This window comes from Cottoperca gobio, chromosome 10 (genome assembly GCF_900634415.1).
Source record: "Cottoperca gobio chromosome 10, fCotGob3.1, whole genome shotgun sequence".
Taxonomy (NCBI): domain Eukaryota; kingdom Metazoa; phylum Chordata; class Actinopteri; order Perciformes; family Bovichtidae; genus Cottoperca; species Cottoperca gobio.
Window position 1 is genome coordinate 9,868,895 of NC_041364.1, and position 26,708 is coordinate 9,895,602.

At 39.4% G+C, this 26,708-nt stretch overlaps 1 protein-coding gene across 8 annotated transcripts in view; it reads right to left on the reverse strand.

Moving 5' to 3' along the window:
- The window catches only part of mbnl3 (muscleblind-like splicing regulator 3), a 31,416-nt gene extending 6,320 nt beyond the window's left edge, over positions 1 to 25,096 (reverse strand). For 2 of the 8 annotated variants that reach the window (XM_029441247.1, XM_029441251.1), the window contains exons 1-8: positions 24,944 to 25,096; positions 16,228 to 17,168; positions 9,304 to 9,468; positions 8,282 to 8,485; positions 7,949 to 8,188; positions 5,704 to 5,857; positions 3,289 to 3,324; positions 846 to 940 (exon numbers count right to left, since the gene is read on the reverse strand). In XM_029441247.1, the coding sequence (XP_029297107.1) occupies positions 846 to 940; positions 3,289 to 3,324; positions 5,704 to 5,857; positions 7,949 to 8,188; positions 8,282 to 8,485; positions 9,304 to 9,468; positions 16,228 to 16,401 (1,068 nt within the window). In that variant the 5' untranslated portion in view covers positions 16,402 to 17,168; positions 24,944 to 25,096. Of the gene's footprint in view, positions 1 to 845; positions 941 to 3,288; positions 3,325 to 5,703; positions 5,858 to 7,948; positions 8,189 to 8,281; positions 8,486 to 9,303; positions 9,469 to 16,227; positions 17,169 to 17,264; positions 17,360 to 24,943 lie in introns of those variants that run through there. The other 6 variants (XM_029441252.1, XM_029441253.1, XM_029441250.1 and 3 more) reach the window with 4 other exon arrangements.
- Between the last annotated feature and the right edge of the window lie 1,612 nt (positions 25,097 to 26,708).

Consider the following 26,708-nt stretch of genomic DNA (forward strand, 5'->3'; position numbering starts at 1 on the left):
ATTATAGTTTAAAAAATCTGCCAAATTATGTATTATAAATTAGGATTTTCCTTCAAAATTAAATTCTTCAGACGGCATATTAGGACCATTATAGGTAAAACAAAAAAAGTATTACAGAGCCGGGGGAGGGGATAATATTCAGAGAAAAAAAGAGAAATTTACAAGAAAATAAAATGGTATATTCTCAGATTATAAACTCGTGCATTTGCGATAAAATCACAAATTCAAATGAAAAATAATCGGAAAATCTACATTTAATTTTACAACCTCATCACACTACAGGCTCTGCAAAAACCTTTTTACCTACGTTGGCCCAAATACGCCGTCGTACATTCTTTATTCCAGGTACAAAAAACCCATTCAAAACATAAAGGAAAGTAAAACTCTCAATAAAAACCATGTTGAGCTGAAATTGTTGGTTAACAACTCCTTAAAGTAAATACAAATAATATAACATAAAATATTATATAAATATTGCAAAGGTAAATTCTTATTTTGCTATAAGAAACTGCTAAACCCCCTCGCTGTTTAGAGAATGTTTGCAATGAAATGTGTTCGTGTGACACTGAAATTATAGCCGGGCTGCTACCGATGCCCGACCACATACTGTCCATAGATTACATAGAAGACAGAGACGTGAGGCCTGATACACCAAACTACGACATTTAGATGAAAACAGTTTTCATTTGAACTGTTATCATTTGCTCACACCACAACAGACTGGAAAGTGAAGACAGATGAAATGTGAACACAACACATGTGACACTACAGGCAGGTGTTTCTTTAACCTGAACAAGATGAACAGGACTCTAAAAATAAAAGAGAACTGAAACGAAAGAGCAAACCTGATTCGAGGCGGCAGATTCAGCGAAAGGAACATTGGCGACTGGGGTCGAAGCCGACGAAACAGTGGAGGTGGTGGCACCGTGCATCATGGGAACTTTTATTCAGGCGAGTCAGACGAAAGACAGAGGACGAGGATGTGGGTGGGGAGGAGGAGGAGGAGGAGGAGGAGGAGGAGGAGGGTAGGGGACAGGAATGATATGGTTACCATGGCAAAATGTGTCGGGTCAAAAGTCATGGCACAAGTCAAGTGATATTGCCAGGATGAACAAATATCAAGACACATGCAAACGAAAATAAGAGATTTAAAAAAAAATTACATTTTTAATTAGCCAAACGGCTACAAAATAAAATAAAATGCACTGTTTCACCAACAAATGGTAGTTAAACAAACAAGGCAATACACATTCATACAATCTAATCAGACGGGATATCTGATATATTGTATTCATATGGACAGAGGGCATGTGTATGGAGGGAGCAAATGATCCATAAAACTGTTTTCAATAATGTCACAGCTTTAACGTGACAATACTTTATCTCTTCTTTAGAAAGAGTCCTGGGAGTTGATAATAATCATAATATCGGTCATTTTATTATTGTGTCACATTTAGTGACTGACCGTCTTTGCAAGATAAATTAAAAAATCTCACTTTTACTTTGTATTCATCTTATAAATGTCAGATGATGAAGGCGTCCGCAGCAGCTGCATTTGTAACTTTAACAAAAATATTAATATTAGCTGAAACTGTCACTACGTCCTGACGGTAGTGAATGATTATGCAATTTGAAGATTCCACCGCGGCCAAATGAAAACAACCAATAAGAGCAGAGGAGTCTCTCACGCAGTGGCAATCACTCCTCGTGACCTCCAATCAAGCTGTCAAACTATTCAGTGCTGATCAAATATAAATCCAGATTCTGTTCCTGCAACTGTAACATGACAAAGTGTGCTCTGGCCGGTGGGCGGTGCTTGAATTTGTTTTCTAACATAGCGGTCCGGTCACACACTTTTCTCATTTTACGGCTAAACAGTATACTAAACTATGTCCAAGTAAATAGTGTCTTGGCACTCCTGTGAGATTTGCACATATTTAACTGAGGTAATATGCATACTGAATATTAAAATGTTCCCCTTTCTATGCAAAGTGAGCCTCAACAGTCCAATTCACAAAGACTAGCGCTAATAGCCACGCAAAGTTTCATTGAAATTATGAGCATCTTCAGAGAAGTTGTGGTAACTGAAGCACATTTATAAAGAGTGTCTGCTCAAACACATTTGTTTTTGGATGGAGTAACAGGATGCCATGAAAAAAAATGACTAAAGCTCTCCTACATGTCAAAAAATATCTATGAAAAATAAGGTTATTATATAAACGAATGAAGATATTCTTTCTTCCCTCCTTTCCTTACATATTTCACTTTCCTCTCTCATAATTGCCTTCCAGGAGGTTTGGGTGGAAGTGGCCCCTCCTGACAAGGTGCTCAGCACTCAACTGATGCATTGGTCTCAAGTACATTTATACTTTGACACATGTATAATTGCAATCAGATACAAAAAAGAGCAAATTGCACTCAGCTGCAAAACTACTAATATCAGCAGCGCTATCCATTTTTTGTTAACCTCGCCCCTGAGTTTGGTGACTTCCAGCTGATCGGTGATTGAAAGCACCTGTATCGCTGTGCAGAGCCTTTAAAAGAAAGCTTGGCTGCGGTCGAATAGTGTTTTTGCTTCTGACGGTTCCTAAGTGAGTGAAATGACCCGGAAGTATCTAAGTGGCAGCCATGATAAGAGCCGGTATAACGTACAGGGAGTCCCCTCACCAAGCCATTCAAGAGATGCATGCACACATGTACACATACACCAGGCATGCTCGCACAGAGAAATGAATGATTGACTTGCTTACATAAAGCATGACTTGTTAAACAAATACAACATTAATGTGATTGCAGACATGACGAAATGAAGAAGACAGTGGGCTGAAAGCTCCAAAATGTATCTTTATATGCTCCATGTGGTTTCAGTAGCTTTCACAATAATCTGTGTTTTTAAAGTTTTCCTCTGACCTGTAGTACTATTTTACAATCCATATTGTTTTGGTGGAGTTGCCGAGTGTTGGAGATATCGGCCGTAGAGATGTCTGCCTTCTCTCTAATATGATTGAACTAGAAACTCGGCTTGTGGTGCTCAAAGAGCTCAAAAGAATTGAAAAACTCATGTATTTTTCCTTGCCGAAGGAAGGATCTACTCATGGACGAGAGGCTTGTGCTAGAGATAGCATGAGCTGTAACGTTAGCGAGCTCAGAAGAGCTCAGAAGAGGCTCTCGTCCACGAGTAGATGCACGCTTCTTTCTGTGCTGTGATATGGTTGGCGGGTGTAGTTCGGTAGAAAGAAAATAGTTCCTACACGTTACTGATCTCCAGCTATGATACAACTGACCTACCAATGTCTCCTGAGGGCATCATGCACATAATAGAGCCTGTCAAATTAATGTAAACATAAACGAAAAGATGGATGAGAGCGGGCGAGAAGGACAGCAGGAGGAGAACGAAAAGAAAACAAGGACAAAGAGTTGTGGTAAAGAAAAAGGTGTAATCAGCAACAGCAGGTCGCGGCGAGTCAACAGGTTCAGGTTAGTGCAGGCAACACGTGCGACATCGAGGCTGTCACAGTTAGTGCACACGTGTGCCGACACGCAAACACACACAAGACAATAAAGCTATATTGCTGTATAATTTAGGCATGTGGCATATCAATAATTCATGTCTGGCAGCCTTCGAACATTTCACTAACCACGGTTTCTTTACAGTTAACTTGACCTGACACTCGCTGGTGTCACTTGTATCATTGATGCCTAATTTATGTTGACAAAATGCATTTTTTGGAAACATTATTTTAGTTTATGTTTCACTGGTACATATTCAGTTTCATCTGCAATACTGGAACTTGAGGACAGAAAATAGAACAGGTTTCCAAATAGGGCTGCACAATATATTCACATAGGATAATAGTGATAGTGATGTTAAATATCATGATAATGAAATGAAAACAGTTATTAAAATGTACTCAGGTCTGCCTTTCTGCTGCTTTCAGTACACTGCAAAAATACAAAATTAAAAAACATTATTTGTTGATAGTAGCATTTTAAAATGTTTTTTTCTTCTGATACTGTCGTTCATCTAACTCAAAATATCCCTAAGTATATATTGCATTCTTCTATGAAGTGTTTTTCCTGCAAGTTGACAATGCGATGATGATAATAAAAAAAATAATATTGTGCAGCCCTGTCAACACTTCAAAACCCGGATGTTCAAGTGACAGTTATTGGTCCATAAAACAGAGAAAAGCAGTAAATCCTCACATTTGAGAAGCTTGATATTTAGTATTCAGTATAAATGAGTTAAACAAGTAGGTGGTTTAGAAATGGTTGTCAATTACTCGATTAATTGTTTCAGCAGTCATTTTATCCTATAAACTGCAATAATACATTTCCAGCCAACCCTTCCTTCAAATCAAGTCTGATTCTTAAGTAACAACCAGAAAACACATGAAATCCAAAACAACCTCAGAGTCATTTGTTTTACGGTGCCAGCTGCTACTTTCAGCCAAAACACATGCAAGAACCTCCAGGAACCTGCAATGCATGCACCCACCAATCCATGCACAGTCCCACATAATGGCTCGACTCTGATGTGTTTGTTGTCTGGTTTTGTTTTGGCCGATTACTGTAACGTAACTTTGTTTACGGCTTTAACAACTCTCATTACACATCAAGCCAGAGTGAAGCAAATACAAGCAACACAGTGAAAGGAAGAGAAGAGACGAGTTACACCGCAGAGAAGCCACAGCATGCAAACTGTTGCACACCTGTAGCTCCCTGAATCTACGGCTGCATGAACGTCATCTTTTTTTACATTTGAAGCTTTTTTAGACGAATAAAGCTTCGAACGTCTGTCCTCAAACAAAATAAATAAAGTGATTCATCAGATTAAATGAATTAGTCTTTTTAATTAACTTTCTTTAATAAATATAACTAAGTGATCACAGGGTAGATATATAATATGATCTTGTTTTTGTAACAACTTAAGTAATTTACTATAATAGTCTTTGAGCCAAAATAGAGTATTTTGCTATTGTAGTATATTTTATATATATATATATATATAATATATATATATATATATATATATATATAGAGATCGATATAGATATATATATATAAGATATAATATAGAGATATATATGATATAATAATAAGATATATAATATATATATTTTATATATATATATATAAATATATAGTATATAATATATAATATATATATAATATATATATATATATATATATATATATATAAAAAATATATATATATATAAAATATATATATATATATATATATATAAATATATATATATATATATAAAATATATATATAGCAGAGTGTTTTGTTAGATAGAAACATGTTGTAAATTTTGGAAATGATAACATCTATTTTTTTCAATACATTTTGACTTTGAACTTCACAACGCTCTGGAGTTATTGGAAATGTTTGACACAGTCCTACGAAGCCTCCACTGGAATCTAATTCTACAAATGTGTAGAAATACCAGCTTTAAACTAAATTAATAGACATGCAAAAAAAAAAGAAAAGAGAAAAAGAATGCCGTGCAGAATTCAAATGTTGTTTTAGAACTTTAATGTCAACGTTATCAATGTGGCTTCAAACCTTTCGGTGCCTGTATCACACTATCACCTTGTCGTCTCACATAATAACCCTTGTATGTGTCTGGCCTGAATCAAGCTCCATGATTCAGTTTACCTCCTGTGGGATGAGTTTCAGTGTGTGTAGAGACTCACCAGTGGGGATGAAGGTTTGTTGCTGGAGCTGCATGTTAGCCAGGGCTTGCTGGTAGTGGAACATGCTGGGGTTGAAGATGGCGGCAGCACCTCCGTTGCTCTTCTCTAAAATCGGCCTCTTTGGTAGCTGCTGCATGCCACCTGGAGGCAGACCCTGGAAGGAGAAGAGAAGTTCTCTATTATGGGCAACATAATAAGTCCCCGTAATGTGAAATATCACTGATGATACACAACTATATACCTCTGTTTCACCAGACAACCCAGTTCTTTTAAAAGGTTTTTTTCTCATTGACATTAACATTTGGATGTCATCAGTAAAAAACTAATTGATTTTAGACTCTTAATTGGGGGGCATGTCTGCTTTCTGCCCGAGGAGTCAAAACTCAACATGGAGAAACAGCGTTTTATGCACACAAATCTGGAAAAACTCCTAGAAAACTGCAGGTCCTCTGCAACTCTCAGGTCTTTTAAATCAAGGCTGAAGACTTTTCTATTTGACACCGCCTCATTTCTTACAGTGCACTGTAACTTTATTATTTTCTATTCTTTTAAACATGTCTTGTTCTCTTTTAGCCCATTTTAATTTGTTATTCTTTTGGCTCTTTAATGAATGTTTTTAATTGAATCTAAATGTCCTTGTATAATGTGTTTCTCTTGCACTTTGTCTCGATGTTTTGTGTAAAGCACTTTGTATTGCCTTGTTGCTGAAGTGTGCTATATAAATATATTTAATTTGAATTTTAACAATAACGCAAAAACATAATTTTCTCTTCTGAGGAACATTGCCAAAATTAGACAATTTGTAACTCCCAACGATGCTGATACATGTTTTTATTACAAGCCGCCTAGATTATTGAAAACTCTCTTTTTTTATCGGTCTCACTAAAAAGTATTGAGGAAAGTTACGGTTCATTCAGAACGCTGCAGCCGGGATTGACAAATACAACAAAAATAAAATGACCCCACTGCTCGCATCACTGCAGCGGCTACCTGTATCTTATACAGTTGATTTTAAAGTCCTTTTACTTAGTTACTTATCTAAGCCTGTATATAATACATAATCTAGCAGCAATTCAGCTCCTGCTTTTCATTTTACATCCCCACACTCTCAGATCTTTCACTGCCTTTCTTTTAGACGGTTAACTTTACTGGTATTCTTGTTATTGTTTTTTTGTATTGTCATCAAATGAGGTTTTTTTCTCTCACTTTTGCTTGTTATCGTTTCATCTCATCTTATTTTGTTAAGCACTTAGCGTATAGCGTTAACGTTATTATTATTATTGTAATTATTATCTGGTGTTCTCTGGGAGTAAATATACAGTCGGCTCCTTTGACTCAACATCCAGTGCACGTGGATGTGTCTGTTTACCACCACAAGAGGACACTGCAGTATCTCAGATTTTCTGAAGTGTTGCAGGACAGCCCAGAGGTCAGGCCAAGAGCAAATTGGGTTTGCTATGACTTCATTCTGTAATGAGGCCGGTGCTGAAACATCAAACTGCAGTGGACGATAACCAAAAGAACGTTTTACTCATAACAGGGAAGTACAATTATAACATGTTTACACACAGAAATATCACATTTCAGGATGTTTCTTTTAAATGATTTGATTTTAATTAGTCTTCCTGATTAATTTAAGCTTAAATCAGTAACAGCAAGAAAGACGATACATTTAGTTTCTATTTCCTTTGATTTTCCTGTTTCTCATGTTTTTCCAACACGGTCTTTCTTGTTTTCCTGCATCAGCACTGCAGATTGACCTGATTATGTTACAGCTGCTCTCAATGCTAACTTTAGCCCTCGTAGCTGAGAATACCGGCTCAGACGCACAGTAGCAGACATTCATGAAAAAACATAATCCCCCAGACTACATTATCAAATTTCAAGCTGGTTGAGGGATACTGTGATACCCTGATCCTTCATTGCATCAGTAAACAATATCCAGGTCGAGAACAAGAAAATCTCCTGCTGTTTCACTGCTGTGTTGAGCAGATGCGGTGAACGTTGAATTGTAACTTTTGAGAGTGTTAAGAATAAGGTTGAATAAAAGTATTAGTGGCTCAATAAAAACTATAGAACTTTTGAGAATAAATCAAACTACATTTTAGCGCATATTCTGAAAGTTCAACTTTATTCTCGACATTTTGATTCCATGCCCTAATACTCTTCTGTATATAATAGAAAAGCCTTTGATTTGGTTTGTTTTTGGTGAAAAGAACAAAGAGCTCTCAGTATTTGGACTCACCAGGCCTGCGGACGCTGTGTTGTGACTGGCTTGGTGCTGTGCAGCCTTGATCCTGGCCTGCAGGTGAGCCGGGGGATGGAAGTACTTGCACTTGTCTCGGCTGCAGCGGCCTTTAATGTAGTCCATGCAGACGATGACCGAGTTCTCGCTGCAGTCCACCATGCCGGCCTCCAGGGGGTGAGCGTAGCGGCAGTCGCTCTCACCCCGCGTGCAGTTACCGCGCTGGAATTCTCGACAAACCTGCGAGGGCCAGCGAGAGCAGTGATCAACATTTACCTTTCATCATACTTTGGCCAAACATAGAAACACAACAACTGTGCTCAGGCTGCATACCTCCAGCTTGTCTGTGCGCACATGTTTTTGTCCGGAAGTGCCGTTGCCCATAGCTGCTAGGCCGGTGGGACTCCCAGGGACCAGCATGGGAGTACTGGGCAGCAGCTCAGGCATCAGGCCCATGCCTGGGCCCATGTGGCTCAGATATGGACTGAATGCCATACTGGGACATGCTGCCAGGGAGGGCGTCATTGGGAATGTTGTCTGAGGGAGGGACAGCAGGGCAGAGACGAAAGAGACAAAACAAGTTATGGCAGAGCTTTCTCTGGCTTTAGGAGAGGATTTAGTGGTAACATATACAGTTCTGTGTTTTTTTACAGCAATGACAGCCATGCAGTTACAAGTAGCTGTGCTACTACTACTACTTTACACATTAAAAAAACCTGCACATGAATAATATATCAAAGCTTTCACATGTCAGGATATTTAACATTTACTTTTTAATAAAACATGTTAAGATATGTTCACTGTGGCTGAATAATACTTCTCTGCATCACAATCTTCGGTGTGCAAGGGTTTGAACCAAAGATATAAAAAAAAAATATATATATATATATATATATATATATATCAAAACTGATGTGTCACATAGTATTAAATAAATTATCATTTTGAATAGTTAGATTAATTTAAAGACACCCAATGGGTTATAGTAGGCTGACATTTCTGCATATAATTCTCACTTTAAATGGACAGTAAGCTAAATGTTATATAGATGATATATATATATATATATATAATATAATATATAATATACAGTAATATACAGAACAATGCTCTTTTTTATTCTCTATGTTATCTTTGTTGGAGGTCAGAGTTTATTAAGCAAGCAGAAATGTAACTGTGGGTATAACTGGATGAGTCAAATATTATTATAATATTATAAAATAACTGCCGCTTTGTCACTTGGTTAAAACATCACTCACAGTACAAAGTGTGCAGTTACTATTTTGATAAATAAATGACATTTATAAACACATTGCATGGATTAAAAGGTTGTAGTTTTAGTACGTGCTGCTTACCATGGGCTGCAACTGTGCTCCGGGCAGCATGAACTGCATCTGTTGAGCCAACATGGCCGCCGCGGCCTTCTGCTGGATCAGGTTGTTCCTCCCGTTAATCTCCAGCTGGGTTTTCAGGTGCGGCGGTGGGTGCAGATATTTACAGTTCTCACGGGTGCAGCGCCCCTGAGGAGGAGAGAGGAGGGAGGGAACACGGGTGTGAGAGCAGACAAGACGGGGTGGCACTGAGAATAATGTGACACTAAATCAATCAGGGGTGTGGCTTGACATAAAAAGCTCACCTTAAGGCAGATCTGAGTTTAGCAGCGCACACATCCCTATAATCAAGTACAATTTGTTCAACTAAACTTCAAAAATCAAGTGTGTTTACAGAGCAGAACTATGTACGGTAAATACTGGTGAAATAAAGCACTAATGAAGTCCCAGAAGACGGCATACTGGATAATTCATGAGAAATGTGAAACCACTTTCTAAAATTGTTCATCATTAAAAATATGCTACGCTGGAATCAACAACAATCTGAGCAACACGGCAATGTAGAAAGTGAACTGCCAGACTCTCAAAGCATTTTCTTGTTTCTACAAGCAAATTACTTTGAGCCATTGAGTCAGACAAACTGTACTTTTCATTTTACACCGTCAACAAGTCACTTTTAAATCAATGTGAAATGACAGGTGGAGTTTTCCACAGAAGCACAGCAGACATTAGATAAACCTCACTGACAAGATAAAGCTGGAGAGGAAAAACACATGCTCCACTCTCACCGTTCTCTACGACTGTTATCAGAAACAATTAAGCTACCTTACAGAAAGAGAGAAATAAAAACAAGTTATTATTAAAAATGAGACGTGCTAATCTAATGAACACAGAGGACTATTCATCACACGTGCAGCATGTTGGCTGTGCATGCTGGGTTTATTTGCATAATCAAAGCATTTCTATTTGTCTGATGGCAGACAGTTTGTGTGACTGCAATCAAAGTCTTACATATGTTGGAGCAAAGTAGATTCCCTGCATAATAAATGTTTATAAGCAAGAAATTATTATAAACTGCAATCCCAGAGGTCAAACAGCTCAGCAATATGTTGGGTTATAAATGAAACTGAATATTGGATAAAAGTTGAACAATGTAGAACTGCATTTGTAATTCCTCTGACGAACCTATTACTCCCTACAAATGTCAGTATCAGTGATTAAAGCTGGGGGTATGCAGTTCATTGTTGGCGTCATAGGGCAAACATTTCATAATAACCTTCCAGCATATGGTACCCCAAGGAAGGGAGTTTTCTGGAAAAGGCAAATATGAAAATACAGCCCTCCTCCTGCAGCTCTCCTCTCCTCACCAGACGAGCACGGACATATGCACGTGCTTCATACAGTAACCTGTACAAGTCATTCACCAAACATCACCCTGCTCGTGATTGTGATGGCGTTATATAACGGCAATTCTATGAGAATTACCATCCTGTTTTCTTTGTAAATGTGTGGGCCTGTAGAGACGCCGTGCAAGCTACGGTTAGCAGGCTAAACTATTAGCAACATTTTCTCTCCATCTCTAAAATGCTTTGTCAATATTGTCAGACTCTCTTTTTGGGTTGCTTTGCAGTTGTTGCCAAAGTTGGAATTACATTACTTTTCCTGCAGGATATTTCACCGTTAAATCAGGCTTTCATCATCTGAAGGGACGTGTACGACCTCAGTATTTGTAGAACAGCCAGTAGAAACGTCCTCCCTCTGAAATGACCTGTGATCGCCCAAAGATCTGGAGATCCTAAAGCCTACAGAGTCAAGAGGAGGAGCAGAAGTCTAGTTTTCTCTCAGACCACTTGAATTAAAATATGCTGAAAGGATATTATGGAATATTTGCCAAATTATGCAAAAAATAAACTGCATACTCCAGCTTTAACCTAGTGATCAATGTAATGTGTCGTGAAACTATAGATCCAAAAAACAAGCGTTTTAATAACCTTGTAACTTAAGTTGCTGTTCTGTATTTTAGTCAGCTGAGGCTCATCCTGATTGAGCAGCCACAAACCGTTTCGAAGCAATTCTTTATGCAAATGTTTTCCACTTGTCATTTTTGGCTTCTTGTCAAACCCTAAATCAGATTTTGAGCCACTTATCTAAAAGCAATTCATCTTGCCCCAGAACGTCATAAAAGCAGTGTCCTTGCTCCCCGCTGGAGTCTGTGGGGAAGGTGAAGATGGTGCTGCAGAAACACTGCAGGTCATCACACACACAGGAAAAAACTGCAGTCTCCATTAAACCCCTGGGCCGACAGCAGCTGTCTGGCACTGCAGATGAGCTGTTAACCTGCTAAACTACCTCCACTGCGCGACAAACCACACCCAGCTCTCGTTAGGTGATCGTGAGAGTGCCGCACAACTGGCAACGGAGAATAAAAAACTCTAAAGACATACTGACGTCATGGTGCAGAGACTCTGACGGTGATGGATGATGTCGCGCTGAGATGGGGACGCATTAAAAAAGGGTTTCAGCAGCAGGAGAGCTATATAGAACATCTGCAGTGTCCCCTCTACCAGCATCCAGGAGGGATTCACACGACCTCACACACACCACACAAAAAGCATACAAGCAAAACATGTAGCAGCCTTAAAAGAAAACGGACAGTATGGCACAAACACCCTCGCCTACACTGGAGATGTGAGCAAGCTTTGCGTCAGCGAGCTGTGTGTTTAGGGATGAGTCTGTAATGAGGAGTGCGTCCCGTGAGCCCAGCAAGCCTCCTCCAACTCACAGGGAAAGAAAAGTACCTATTAATGAGCTGAACGATGCACTTTATGCATTGTGTGCTCCAAAAAAACTAAAAGTTGGACCAAAACCGTTGATAAAGCTATACAATCTGGGTTAGAGAAGGAGGCCGATGAAACGTGGCGTTGAGGAGAGTAATGGGTCAGGAATCTCCCTGTGGTTGCCATAGCAACACACTACGCAACACAGAGAAAGTCCCTGTTAGTACAGTAGTGAGCTGTCGACACAGAGACATCGATTCAATCAAATTACAAATAAACAGGTTTAAACTGTTCCCATAATAAAGTTTCTTTTTGCTTTAACTTATCGTTATGAAGTAAATGTTGATTGTCATATACTCATTTGCATATTGGTAACGTCATCTTGCTTTCACTTTGTCTGTTGCTGAGGAAGAGACCTCGTGCTGTTGGCAGAAAAGTTAATATAATAAAAAAATATAATATATTTGAATATATTTCTTCATTTTCCCCTGGTGGTCTGAATAAGTCACTACATGTGTGGCTAGTAGTAAACTCTGACAGCAGCGCTAATATGGGACAAACTCGATCTTCGTGAGTGGATCACCACGCTCGAGTTTGGGTTCATTCTCATATGTGACAATGATGTAAAGCGGAAAAAATTGTCTTTTGGATGGATTAAGATGAACATTTCTTCCCCAGAGGATGAATCCTACTGAACATCCATTGCCAACATGAGTCTGACATTTAGTTTTTTTTAATGAAATATCTCAACAACTAATAGATGGATTGCCGTGAATTTTAATACAGACATTCATGGTACTCAGCCGATGAATCATACTCACTTCGGTGATACCCTGACCTTTTACAAAGCCTCACAGAGTTGCGAGCAACTCTTAGTCTTGTTCATGGAAAAAAGCCAAAAATATGCTGGGACCAGCCTCTCAAATGTGAAGATGTCTTGTTCGTACTTCATCTTATATGACAGTAAACTGAGTATCTTTGGGTTTAGATTTGTTGTTTGGACAAAAAAAGCATTTCAAATAAGTTGTCTTTTCATTTGTATCTGTTTTCTGTCAATTGTTAAAACGTTCTAAAGATTAATCAATAATGAAAATAATTGTTGGTTGCAGCCCCACCATAATGTAATCCAGAAGTGACACTGCTGTTGAATGTGCTGCACGTCGGGCAGATGTGATGTCCACACTAATCATTTGAGATGACAGCAGCACTCCAGTTAACAAGGTAAAAAGAGCTAGGCGGTGATTCCCCCCCCCCAGACAGAGATAATGGAGGTGCAACAGAGAATGACGGCGGTCGGCTCGGACCGGGCCGGAGATGCCAGATATGGGAGGGACGGTGAGGAGGGAGGCCATTAGCAGATAAATCCATAAAATTAACAAAGAAGGGAGGGGTGGGCGGAGAGCAGGAGGACGGAGGGATGCTGTTGAACGAGGTACTTCTTTGTTTTTTCCAGTCAGTCAACCAAAAAAAAACCCGGCTGTCAGCTGAGAATAATCCTGAACAACAATGGGGATAAAAACTCTGCTGTAGAGGTGACTGTTGTTGACATAGTGTGCTGGCACTAAAGCCGCGCTGCAGCTCCTGATAAAAGAAAGCCACTTTGACCTTCAACTGTGACCAACTTTGGTTCTTTCTCTAATTAACAAAATGACACCGTGGCTTTAAACAACCGAAAGTGGCCTTTAATGCTTTGTACCAAAGGCAGCGAGCCTCTTTCTCCCATCAATGCAACCAGTACAGAGCCAGGCTGTTGCTCTGTGCTAAAAACAGCCGTGCCACTCAGGAAGATCAAACTATCCAATGGGTACGCACTCCTGTGCTGTTGCTAGGCCCCCCTCTCTGTTTCTCTCTCTCCCTCTCCATCTCCCTCCTGCTCTGGAGGACATAACACAGAAAAATGGCTGAATAATAAATTCTAACTCAATAAACGGGGAGACAGCAGCTGCACTCAGACAGAGAGACCCTTGTCTGGGTCTCACTTTTTCTCTGCATGAAAGCTGGTGGAGCAAAACACAGCAACAGTGTATTCTTGATTTTAGAGCAATTGGCCATCGAAAGTCGGAGCTCTTCTAAAATACGGTGAAGCATCATCACTTCTCAGACTGTTAGTTTTTCCACTGTGTATGAGTGGAGCTAGTGTTGTGGTTGTGTGGTGGAGCAGCGGAAAGAAAGCAGCACGATCGACAAGCCCAGCTCACTGATGGCCGGACAGACTGTCGGCAAAGTAGCTTCTCGAGAAACTTCCATCACGCCAGGGCAAACAATAAATATCATTTCTCTGACATTGTTATACGTATTTACATGTGTTTATTAGAGAAGCACTGACTGGTTGTCAGTTGATCAGCCATCAGTCACATTTATCCAATTTTCTGCCGGTCAAATTTGGGTCGCATGAAGGTTTTACGTTGCACACAGTGGCAGCTGCGGCACAAAGTGCAGCCACACACACATCATGTCATCGTAGTGATAAAGACATAAAGCTTGCAAAAAAGAAATAAGCCCTGAAGAAACAACATTAAAAACAAAAAGGTCTTTAATAGCCAATGTATTATTATGAATGTAAATTGAAGGTACAATTTGATTTTAATTTTCCATGAAAGAAAAGTTGCAAAGATGGTTGTGTATGCTGTCAGTTATAGTTCTTAGAAAAGAAAGAAAGAAAATTAAAATCGGCAGGTTAGACTTTTAAAAAATATGAAATCAAAATCAGCCTAGAAAATGATGAAGATTTATACCATGGCCACTGACAGTCCTCAATTCTGATTGGCTGAAAGGTGTGAATGAACTTTTAGTAAGAGACATGATAACCGGACATCTACAGCAGGAGTTTGACAAGTATCAAACTGTAGGTAAAGATAGCAACAATGTGGCTTAGCTAAAGAGCTTAGAGCTACGGTTATATAAAAACAGCTGAATAGCTGCACAGTGAGAACAATATCTAGTGGTAGGAAAGCGAGGACTTCTTACATCCATTACAACCACAGAAGGTCGTGTGTTAACACGAACACATACAATATCATTTATACTCTGGTAACCATCCCTTTAATAATATGGTTGTATTACGTCACTGCAGGCATTGTTGCAAATCAGTGAGCAAGACTTTGCTTTATGACAGTCATCGCCCTCTCCCTCTTCTGTTTGTCTCTCAACAATATACTTCCTAAGAAATGCAAACATAACCTTGATTTGTCAGAAATCTCTGTATAAGCCAAAACAGTCACATTCCATGATATATGTACATATATACATATATATATATATATATATATATATATATATATATATATATATATATCATGGTATGTGTACATATATATATATATATATATGGGTATATGGTATGTGTAGAAATGTATATGCTATCACAAAGTAGGATAGCTATACCTTTACATACTTTAGACTTCATGATGAGGACAAAAATATCAGTTGGTATTTTCAAGTTTTCTAAAAGATCATTATGCGGGACACTTTTTAAATTGTTAAAATAGACAACAAACATAATTCACAATATTGAAAAGCACTGAATCACAAGGATATATAAATACAATTAGAGAAATGTTTACAAAAAGAGCTTTGAAAAATCTAAGTGGGTGTAAAAAGGGTGGATCAGCTGAGAAGAGATGCTTTGTACCAGATTAAGCTATAAGCTAATTTACATTTACATAATTTAGCTGAGGTGGTGAGGCCCCCTCATCCTGTCACATCTCCTCTGTTTTCGAACAGTTTAGTTAGTAGATGACACCCTAAACGACAGTCGCACTCAGTAACTAGAAAGGCACTCAGAGAGCGCCGACCTCCATCAAGGCCATGCCCTATCACACAATGTCAACTAACGTGAAAAGGGATTCGGACTCGCGTCAAAATGTAATGTTCATCCTTGGCCCATGCTACACCCTTTCACCAAGTTTCATAAAGATTGGGTCAGTAGCTTCTCTGTAATCCTGCAGACAAACAAACCGAACCAAACCGGAAACTTAACCTTCTTGGCTATGATTAATATATCTTTGGATGGGCCTCATCACCTGAAACAAAGACCACTTCTGCTGCAAAACACAACAGGAAAACCTGGTTTGTGTATCAATGCGTGCCAAAAGGTCATCAACGAGCTTGACACAGAACACAAAGCATGTGTCTAAACAAACAAGATGTGTAATATCTGTTGCATTGTTACCTTGAGTGAGTCAAAGCAAGCGATGACTCGGCCATTCTCCACATGGCAGCTCCGGGCGGGGTGAGCAAACTTGCACTCGGCATCCGACCGCGAGCAGGTGCCTCTCTGAAACTCACGACACACTTCCAGGGTCAGCCATTTGGTGTCCCGTCCCATGGTCATGTTGACAGCCATCAGAATTGCTCACAAACAAACACGGAGCCGGGCAAAGGCAGATGGATGGAAAACTGTCTGATGAGAGCAAGGGTGACTAATAGTGATGCAAGAAAAATCCCCAGCAAAACAGAAGCAAAAATATTTTCTGTTTTTCCTCGCCGCAAATTGGCAGCGAGTCCTTTCGGTTGGTGTATTTTGGGGGATGTTTATTAGCTCTTCCTGGGAAAAGTGGCAGCTGAAGTTTGAGATAGAGGGGCAGACTGTGAGCAGAGGCCAGCTCTGTCTACTCTGAGGACATCACTCTGGCATGTGACACTGAGCGTCTGTGCCTTCACCTGAATCGACGCCCACCGTAAGTCACCGTTACATTCACGTCAACATGGCCGGGGCAGTCACTGTGGTTATGTGTGAACGGCCTGAGAAAGAAGATTTCTGTAGGACAAAAACAAAAGCAGAACCTTATAGGGATGGTGTCCTCGCAGTGATGAGACGATGTGGCGGCTCAGCTCAGGGTATGTGGGGACTGCAGCTCAGCAACGTGGGGTGGATGACTCTGTAGCTGTCAGGATAAAATATAGCCTCCATTCAAGGCCAAACACACACTGAGCCCCGTCCTGCTCTCATCCAGCAGCAGACGACTCCTCGCAGTAGGCACTTTGGAGTTCCACTTCCTCCTCTTATTTCAGTCTCTTTCTCATCCCTCCTTCGCCGTCGTCTGTTCTTCTGTTGTCATCCTCCTCAATGACCTCTCCTCTGCATGTCCTTGCTTGTTGTCTCGCTGTGGACTGTACAAAAAAAAAGAACATTAATTCAAAGCGTTGGCAATAAAAAAAAGAAGCCGCATGTTGTAGAAAAATATGCTCTTAATGTGAAGCTACAACCTCGTGGAGCTTGTTTAAATGGAGGGTGACGAGGACCACGAGGCAGGAGGGTGGAGGGGAAAGAGCCAAAGAGAATAAAGCGAGGACAAACAAATAGGGGAACAGAGCAAACGGGAGGGAGGGAGGCAGCAATGAACAGGAAAGGGCAAGCTATGTCTTGATTAAGTGATACAAGAGAAAGAGAGAGAGAGAGAGAGAGAGAGAGAGAGAGAGAGAGAGAGAGAGAGAGAGAGAGAGAGAGAGGGGATGGAGGGAGATTGCAGGCAGGACAGAGACGTCATTTCAGCTCCCCTGTGCTCCACGGAGCAGAAAGTAATTGACTAACTTGACATGAATCATGCTGCAATATACTGTGAAAAGTCGTGTCCTTGAAGTCGCACCGGCTGGCACGTGTGTGGTCGACACTGATGATTCCCAGACAGTTATTAATGTGAAGGGAAGAAGTAGGAAAAAAGAGAACCAAGGAAGAAAGAGAGGGGGGGGGGGGGGGGGTAGCTCTTCACAACTGCAGCTGCTGTCCTCAATGCAAAGCTCCAGCCAATCGGACAGACTTTTGCAGGCACGCAGAGCAAATCAACGACCAATGACTAGGCAGTTTCCACAGCAGCTCCTCCCTCCTCAGAGCCCGGCCCTGTTCCTCCCAGGATTTTTTCACAGTCATGGCTGAGCCACATGCTAATATCCAAACTGTACAACAACTCTGACTGCTTCTCACGAACGTGGAGGAGTAAGTCATGTCTTATTCAAACAGTGGACTATACTGCAGTGTGATGCAAAGCGGGAGGATGCATGCAGCCTGCTGTGCAGGGAGCAGAGCAGGACACTAACTGAATACAGATAACAATCAGTGAGGTGGTTCAATAAAGATACACTCAGAGACCAAACTACAATTTAGCTTCGCAACAGAGGGCAAAGTCCAAAACTGCATTTTGGAGTTGGTACAAATTGAGGAGGAAGAAAAGCTTTCCTGTCTGAAGCATAGTCATAAATTAATGCACAAAGTGAATAAACAATAGGCGATATGCAGGAGAGGAGGAGTACAAAAAATAGGAGGAGAGGGGGGCTGGAGATATTATCAGTCGCTGCGTCTGATGGCGGCAGACACAGACGGAGGAACTGATGGGGGGGAGAGTGTGAGAGTGTGTGTGTGTGTGTGTGTGTGTGTGTGTGTGTGTGTGTGTGTGTGTGTGTGTGTGTGTGTGTGTGTGTGTGTGTGCAGATAGACAGCCCAGAAGGAGAACACCGCATTGGAGTGGGAGACGGAGGGATAAGGGGGAGGTGGGAGCTGAATTAATACACCCACCTTCAAACACAAGAACAAAGACACATCCCAGCCCAAAAAAAAGAGAGGCAGGAATGAGAGATGAGCAGGTACAGCAACTGCTTTGCTTGCTTAACCATTATGCTTGTCTGTGCCTCCTCCTCCGGCCTACCTACAGATCGATACAAACTTTTCCCAGGGGGACAAAACAAGCACTCCTCCTGCAGCTTTGCCTGTCCTGCATTCAGGTCCACATCAGTGTCAAGCGTCCTTGCTTACGCAAACCCTGACAACGCAGCTCAGCAATATGCAGCCTGCATCATCAAAATGCTCCTCAGCAACACTCCTCACTTCCTCGCCTCGCTCTTGCCACACCAGACACCAAATGGCGCACAGTTGCCTTTTCTTGGAGAGCTACGCAGCAATGCTGGCTCCCCTCCAGTGCCATTTGAGTTTATACGGAGTCTACAGAGTAATGACCTTTTCACTTGCTGATATTTACTGCTGTCACTCTGCTTTCCAGGAGTTTTACCCTATCGAAATATTCTCAAACTGTTTAACCTTCATTTTTTAGCTTTACCTTTGACCTTTAGTAGGCCTTTACGAGTACGGAAAGACAATGGAGGCAGTCATGGCATAATGTGTACGTCGGTAAAATGCAACACGCCCACTGTTTGGAGGTTTGTGTTTGTTACATGTTCATGAACAGACAGAACGACCCGTAGGAGCTACGAGTAAGCTAATAGATCTGACATTCAAACTAAATAGTAAGTATGTTTAATTAGTTACTTTCGCATTAGTGGATGTAACCTCGGACATCACATAAACTAAGCTAACGGTCTGCAGCCACGCTCGCAGCTCTGTGTGTGAGGCTGTACAGCTTTAAACTTAATATGAACCTCAGCTTGCTAACATGCTGATGATCAGCAGGTGTGAAGTCCTGTATCTTAGTTTAAAGTAGAGCTTCGTCGATTAGTTGATTGACACACAAAAAATTATAATTATAAGAATTATATAATTGATCAATCGTTAATGTAATCTCAAAAATTCAGATTTTTCCGCTTTTCTCTGTTTTATATCATATTAAACAGAATATCTTTGGGTTTTGGACTTACATAACAAGACATTTAAATTTGGGCTGGACATTTTATAGACCAAACGATTAATCGAGAAAATGATAAACAATCGTTAGTTGTAGCCGTAGTTTAGAGAGTTGCATCCAAATATTTGCTAACTAGCACTAAACACAAAGTGCAGCATCAGGCTGATGGAATGTAATTAGTTTTGCAGGTATTTGGTCATAAATCAAAGTATTGACCAAATTACAATTCTGACCTGATGATGACTCTAGAGCAACCGTAGTGTCAACCTGTTGGCACTACAGGAAAAGTTGCAGATCACCAAAGTCGATTCAACATCTGGAAACCATCAGTGTACAACACTTTGTGTCAATCCATCAAATCGATGTTTCACAGGATCAGTGGAAAGTCACGAGGACTCCTCTGGGGACGATGAATGTTTGTAGAAATGTCAGTCTGGACTAAAGTGGACCGACAGACCGACATATCAAGCTTTCATAAAGCCACACCACTAGCAAGACGGGTAAAAACAGTAACTCCACTGTGTATGTACACCATGGGACCATTAGTCAATGAATAATTTAGCAACAACAGCAGACCGGTGTAACCCCCAGATTAAATCCAACAGCAAGCCATCTTAACAAAAATGTAGAATTTATACAGATGACTGTGACCTTGTAAGAAACACAACTAAGAGAGCCACATTTTTGTGAAAAATATACAAAAACAACATTGATTAATTGTCTGCATTAATCAAAATGTGTCTTCTTGCATTTACTTGACGTTTTACGTTTCAAATCAGAAGTCTTTTTTAAGAGAAAGCACTCTTTAGAAATACTGATCCTACAGTTTGTAATGAAACACCGACTGCCAGGCTGCAATATTGCACAAGCTACCAGAGCAGAGATAAAACATGAGGAGGCCAACAGATACACGAGGACAACAAACAACTGAGGAGCAAATAATTAAGAGGCAGATAAAGTGAAAGGATACGAGTGAGAAGTACTCTCATAGCTAAACATAGATCAAGTGCTCTTTTAAAGAGGCTTCATGCTTCATGCTTGAGGCTTTACAAAACAACCACCTCTGTGCTGTCCCTACAAAGAAGGTTTCAAGTAAAAACAAAAGCGCAGGGCTGGGCGAGAGTTCATTGTGATCATTTATCATCTTTCAATAGAATCGTCTCGTGATGAAATTATACATCGAGATATGAGACATCTACTAATATTTTAAGGGGAAAGTCATTTGAAGATTTTGTGTAATTTCTTTCTACTAATTTCACTTGAAACTCTTGTGTTCATTTTACACTAAAGTTCTTAATTAAATGAGAAAAATACTCATTACTTTTTATTGTCAGGTCTTTAATTCACACTTGCTTTACCATATAGTTATTCCATAGAGACTATTTATTTATTGAATAACTATAATGCTATATATTGTGAGATATATCGTTATCGAGATATGAAATTACTTTTATCAGGATATAAGATTGTGGCCATATATCCCAGCTCAATAAGCACGAAATCAGGCTTTAGATAAATGTAAATAAACAAAGTGTAAGTTATGGTATGGGTGCAACTGATGATTGTTTTTATTATTGACTAATCTGCAGTTTGTTTTCTTAATTAATCATGTCAAGAAATAGGTTTAAAAATGCCCATAACAATGGTGACATATTTAATGCAATGCATTTTCAGTTGATCAATACATCTATAAATAGCCTGATTGTTTCAGCTCCAATAAACAGATAAAGCTAACATTTTAAACTTAATTAAATTTAAACTCTCAAATGTACTCCATAGTCATAAGAAAAGTGTAGTAAAGAGTGGATACTTTGCATAGAAATAGTGCTGGCAGACTGAACTTGTCCGTCCTTTACAATGCAGCATAAACAGTGGTTTGCAGGGATGCGGCATGGTGAATAAATACAGAGCGCCCCAGTTATAATAGTCATTATGCTGCTGACGTTCCTCCAGGTGTCTGCAGTGAGAAGAGGGGCTCCAGCAGTCAGTAGGTGGGGGTCAACATGTAGGTGGAACAGGATGGGGGGAAGTGTAAGGAGGACAGATGGGGGTGGCTGCTGTTGACTCCGGCGCACTGCGTCCATCATCAAACACAGTGCACCAAAGGGCTACCGGCAGTGTAACCTTCACCGGAGCTGTGACGTCTGCAGTACGGCTGGAGAGTAGGCTGGGTGCCACCTCGACAGACAGCCCTGCACCTTATCTGCTGCTCACTCGGATAGATAGCCTTATATCAATAAAACTGTCGGGCAGCATTAAGTGAAAGGTAAGGTGACACATTAACAAATAAATAAATACAAAACCCCTTTTATTTCTCCTCTTAGATGTTTCCCTTTGCTGTTATATTTTGCACAATAATGGTTTGAGCAGGGAAATGTTTTCGGTGTCTGTCCCTTTAAATTCTTTCCCGTGGTATTTTGGTGGTTTAGACATTTTAAAATTCTACAGTTGTACTTTTTTTAAATTACTAAATTGGATAAATGTTATTAATGTAAAGTGTTATAGCAAGTGGACAAAGAGAACAAAATAATTATAACACTCGAAGAAAATTTAAATTCTGAAGAAAATATAAGTGTACTCGCGGCTAAAAGAAGTTGAAGCGGCAGTTTCAGTAAAACTGAAAGAAGTTTCTGATTAAGTATAAGCACTAAATACGTTTAAAGTGTTCATTTAAGTGTGAGTGCTGAAGAGAGTTAAACATTATAGCCCTGAAAGGCGTTGAAAATACATTGCGTAGAATGTAGGATTGCTTTATTGGTGGACTTATAGGGAATTGCGCTAAATTACGAGCATTATCTAAATGTGTAAAATGTGAATGTAAAGTGTTATTGTCTAATACTGCAGGGAGAACAACATAACTAGAAAACTAGAAAAATTCACGTGTGCTGAAAACTTATGGCTGAATTATTTTTAAATAATTGATAAATAAAAGAAGTTGAAGTGGCAGTCAAAATACAAATACTGAAAGTATCATTGAAATGTCATTTAAAATGGAAGAAGTGAAAGAAGTTAAAGATTCAATTCAAGCAACACGTCCTCATAGCTTGACAACAGAACAGGTCGTTTGCCAATGACTCCCAAAACGGCAAATATGAGCGTCATATTTAACATTGTGAAACAGAACAACTTGGTGAAGTTGAGGAAAAGATCGTGGTTTGGGTTTAAACAAGTACATTTGTTACATACTTAAAGGCCTAGTTACGTACATACTAACGTAGTAACGTAGTGTTGACTTTTGGTTTCACATGGGACTCAAACAGCGGTCTCCTGAGTGAACGTCCTGACTTTGTTTGACCAAACCATCACTCCGACTTACTGCTACTTACTTTGCTGCTACTCAAACTACGTCACCTGACTTCGTCCTTTGACCCCGTCAGAATTACAACAGCCACTAGAGGCTGCAGCCTAAAAACAAATTATGGGTATGGGTAATTATGGGTCATAATAAGCTGCACAAATGACCTATTCGTCTTGAATTTAAGTTTGAGCACTAAGTGACGTTTAAGTATCAGTTAAAGGGAAAGTGCTGAAAGATGATGAAGATTAAGATGAACTTCAAGAACCGAAAGGAGCAGAAATGTCAGTGTTGCTCTTGTGAATTATTGAGAATTGCTCTAGATCATTTTGTAAATATATAAAAGTGTTTTTTAGGTTGATACAGCAGGTTGACAAAGAGAACAAAAAGATAAATAAAAACTATAAAGTCCAGTGTTTCACCAGCTGGGGAACACAGTGAGTGATTTGAGCTTTTAAACGTTTAAAAACACGAGCTCATATCTGGGTGTCGCAAGAATCTGTGAATTTCCTGTGAGAGTTCTTTTTAAACATTTGGTTTCCCCATTCCCTAAAACTTAAATTCCTGTTTTAGAGGCACATGTAGTTGTGTAATTAATACTGTAGCTATGAAAGCTCAACTCTGATCTCCAACTATGATCGTTACTGTTTACCAAACAGTCAACTCTTTTGAGAGCCGTGACAAGGGCGAGTTCAGGGCAGGATAATGTCGATGACAAGGTGATTGATGGAAAAGCTCAAGGTGGAAGATCCATAAATCATAATGAGAGTGAAAGCTAGCAGCCTGGAGGGAGGGAGCAAAGTAATTAGGTTAAGTATCAGTAATCCTTTCAGCTCATTAAAGCACCACCGTTCCCATTCAAGCAAACATACAACAAGCCTACCCCATTAAAGTCTGCACAAAACATGAAATACTTGCACTTTAATTTCCCTGTTGCACTTTTAACTGCAGGCCCTGGAGCTTTACTTTGCTTTGGGTTTCACATCCCTGTAATGAAGTTAAATATATGAGAAAACTGATATTATAGAAGAACCAATAACATATCGACAGCATAACGTTTTTTGATTTGTTGTTGATTGGTAAATGGTTTTATTTGCACCATAAAAAATGGAGCTTAATGTGTCTGTGTGAGATGAAAACAGGTTATGTGGCTAATGTGGCTGCATGCCCATGTGTGCTTGTCAGTTTATCAGTGTTTATATTAAGTAAAGAAAAACTAGCTAGACTGGTGCAGAGTCCACGGCCTGGAGGGAGCGCAACAACTTGTCTTAACTAGCTGACTGTATTGTTAAATGAGGCAAAAATTATGCCAATACATCTACTGGTGGTGCGTACAGTATATGTACTGTAGTAGTGACAACACAGTATCTATGGTGGCTTGAGGGTCTGACTTCTAATGGTAAACAAGGACATAGATTCAACCTCCCTGCACTGCATGCATGCATGAAGGCTGGCTGCATAATCATGCAGACATACAGATAGATAACCAGGAAGGAAACTGTAGGTGCTCTTCACTGATGTCAACTGTAATTGAATTAAATGAAATATTACAGTGAACAAAGGCTCAGAAAGTAATTTCACATTGATTGTTTTTGCCCTTCTCTCATTGCTGGCATGACAACAAAAAACAACTTGCACTTGAAACACTGGCACTGTAAGAGACATACAATACACTCCCTGCATATTGCATTCAACCAAACCCTTGTGTGCAGATTCCCAAATTCAAATATGACAGGCACTATGTTTATTATGTAGGCTATGCACACAGCCGTCAGCTCTCAGCAGACAAAGAATGTCAAATGTGAATGTTACTGTTATTACGCCCGTAATTAACTATAACTAATGCAGCTTTTGAGCATCCACGCAACAGGCAGAGAGGAAGACACATTTTAAATGACTGCAACATGGATTACAAATAATAATATATATATATATATATATATATATATATATATATATATATATATATATATATATATATATATATATATTGCTGCAAACTGAGCCAGACGTGCTCTTACCTGTTTATAGCCCAGTCGGATTCAGATGTCTTCTCCTAAATTAACGTCGGTGAAAATGTTTATTTGATGGTTATTTTCCACAAAGACGCGTCTTTAATGTGATATACAATCAGTATTGCCTGTAAGTGACGTAGGAATAAGAAATAAAACGCGTTATCACTAGATAAATCGAAGCAAGTAAAAAAAAAACGTGTTACCGCCGCGGTAAGAAAGGAGCGAAATGTTGCTGCAACTACATTTGCTTCGGCTGCAACACTGACTGAACACACAGCAGAATAACACATTTGAAAAAAATCAGAGGGAGGGCAAAATGGTGAGGGAGGAGTTGGGAGAGAGAGAGAGTGCGTTTGCGTTTGCTGTAGTTTATTAGATAACATGATTAGCATTGGGGAGAAATCAAAGTCACGACTAAAGCACAGCCGGTTATCAAGGTGGGCTGCGACACACACGTCGCAGGGAGATAACACGACAGGTAAGTCGTTTCAGAATACACTCATAAAGGCGGATGCAAACTTCTCTTTGATAGGAATGACTCATTATTACTGACAGTTACAAAGATATTCCGCCCTGTAAACCTGGTGACTCGTCATATTAACGTTAGCCAAAAGAAATACACCTATAGCTCAAAAGTATGGAGGATTCAAGCTGCCAAAATGAATTAATATGTACCAAAAAGAATATTACAAATAGATGTAGATGTCCATCTTATTTATTTTTCATTTATTTATTTATTTATATTTAATTAATTATTTAATTAATGTATTTTCCCCTTTGCATCCCCCCTCAATGTATGTCCCCAAACTTATTTATTTCTATATTATTTTCTTTATACATATCTTTATGTATTTTTATACAAATGAGGGGGCTGTCATTCAAAGTGTGTCATGTGGTCAACATGTCGCCTTGTTGGTTGAGTGAAATAGGAAAGCAAAGATAAAACTATAAATGCTTTTATTAATTATTATATAATACATTACGTACACTCATAAAGGCTAAGCCTGTTTAACTTGATTGAAATATTAGGATAGGACTGATATAAATGGGAAGATAAAAACGGTGTTTTTGTAATAGCTAAATGTCAACTAACGAAAATTCCCAAAACACATTTTGAACACGTTTAAACAAAGGTAGTGATATATTCACTATATCTTAAACATGTACAAATCGGTATATTAGTTGATGAAACCTAATGAAACCTTAGACTGAGAGGTGGTTTCCGGATCTCTTCATCAAGCTTTTATTTTGGTACTTCCTCTGAATTTGCATATCACCTAAATATTTAGTTTCACCAAACACATTCAGATTTCACATTGGCATATTTTATATTTTTCTTTACAAGAAATGTAAATATGACATAGTTCACAAACATTAGTGTATACATTCTCATCCCTCAACTATTTCTGCCAATGCAACTGTAAAGATAAAATCTTTTTAACAATCCTCTAACCTCCATAAAGTCTTGAGCATTTTCAGTATATTGCTGAATATTTCTTCTAAATTTGAGCGCAGCTGTCATAGCTGATATCTTTATTAAATCCTTTGAGGATAATACTGAAAATGGTTTGAAATTCTGTCCTAACAAATTTAAGAAGAAGCTGTGACGTCAACTACCACCTCAGCATCTCCAGTCAGGACATGTTGATTTCAATAAGGTTATTTCAGCGCTCCCTGCTGGTGTTCCAGAGGTTTGCAAGTGCAACACAAAATCTTTGCAGTCTTTAGTGCACATGATCGGACAAAAGGACATCAGACAAAGAACAAAGAT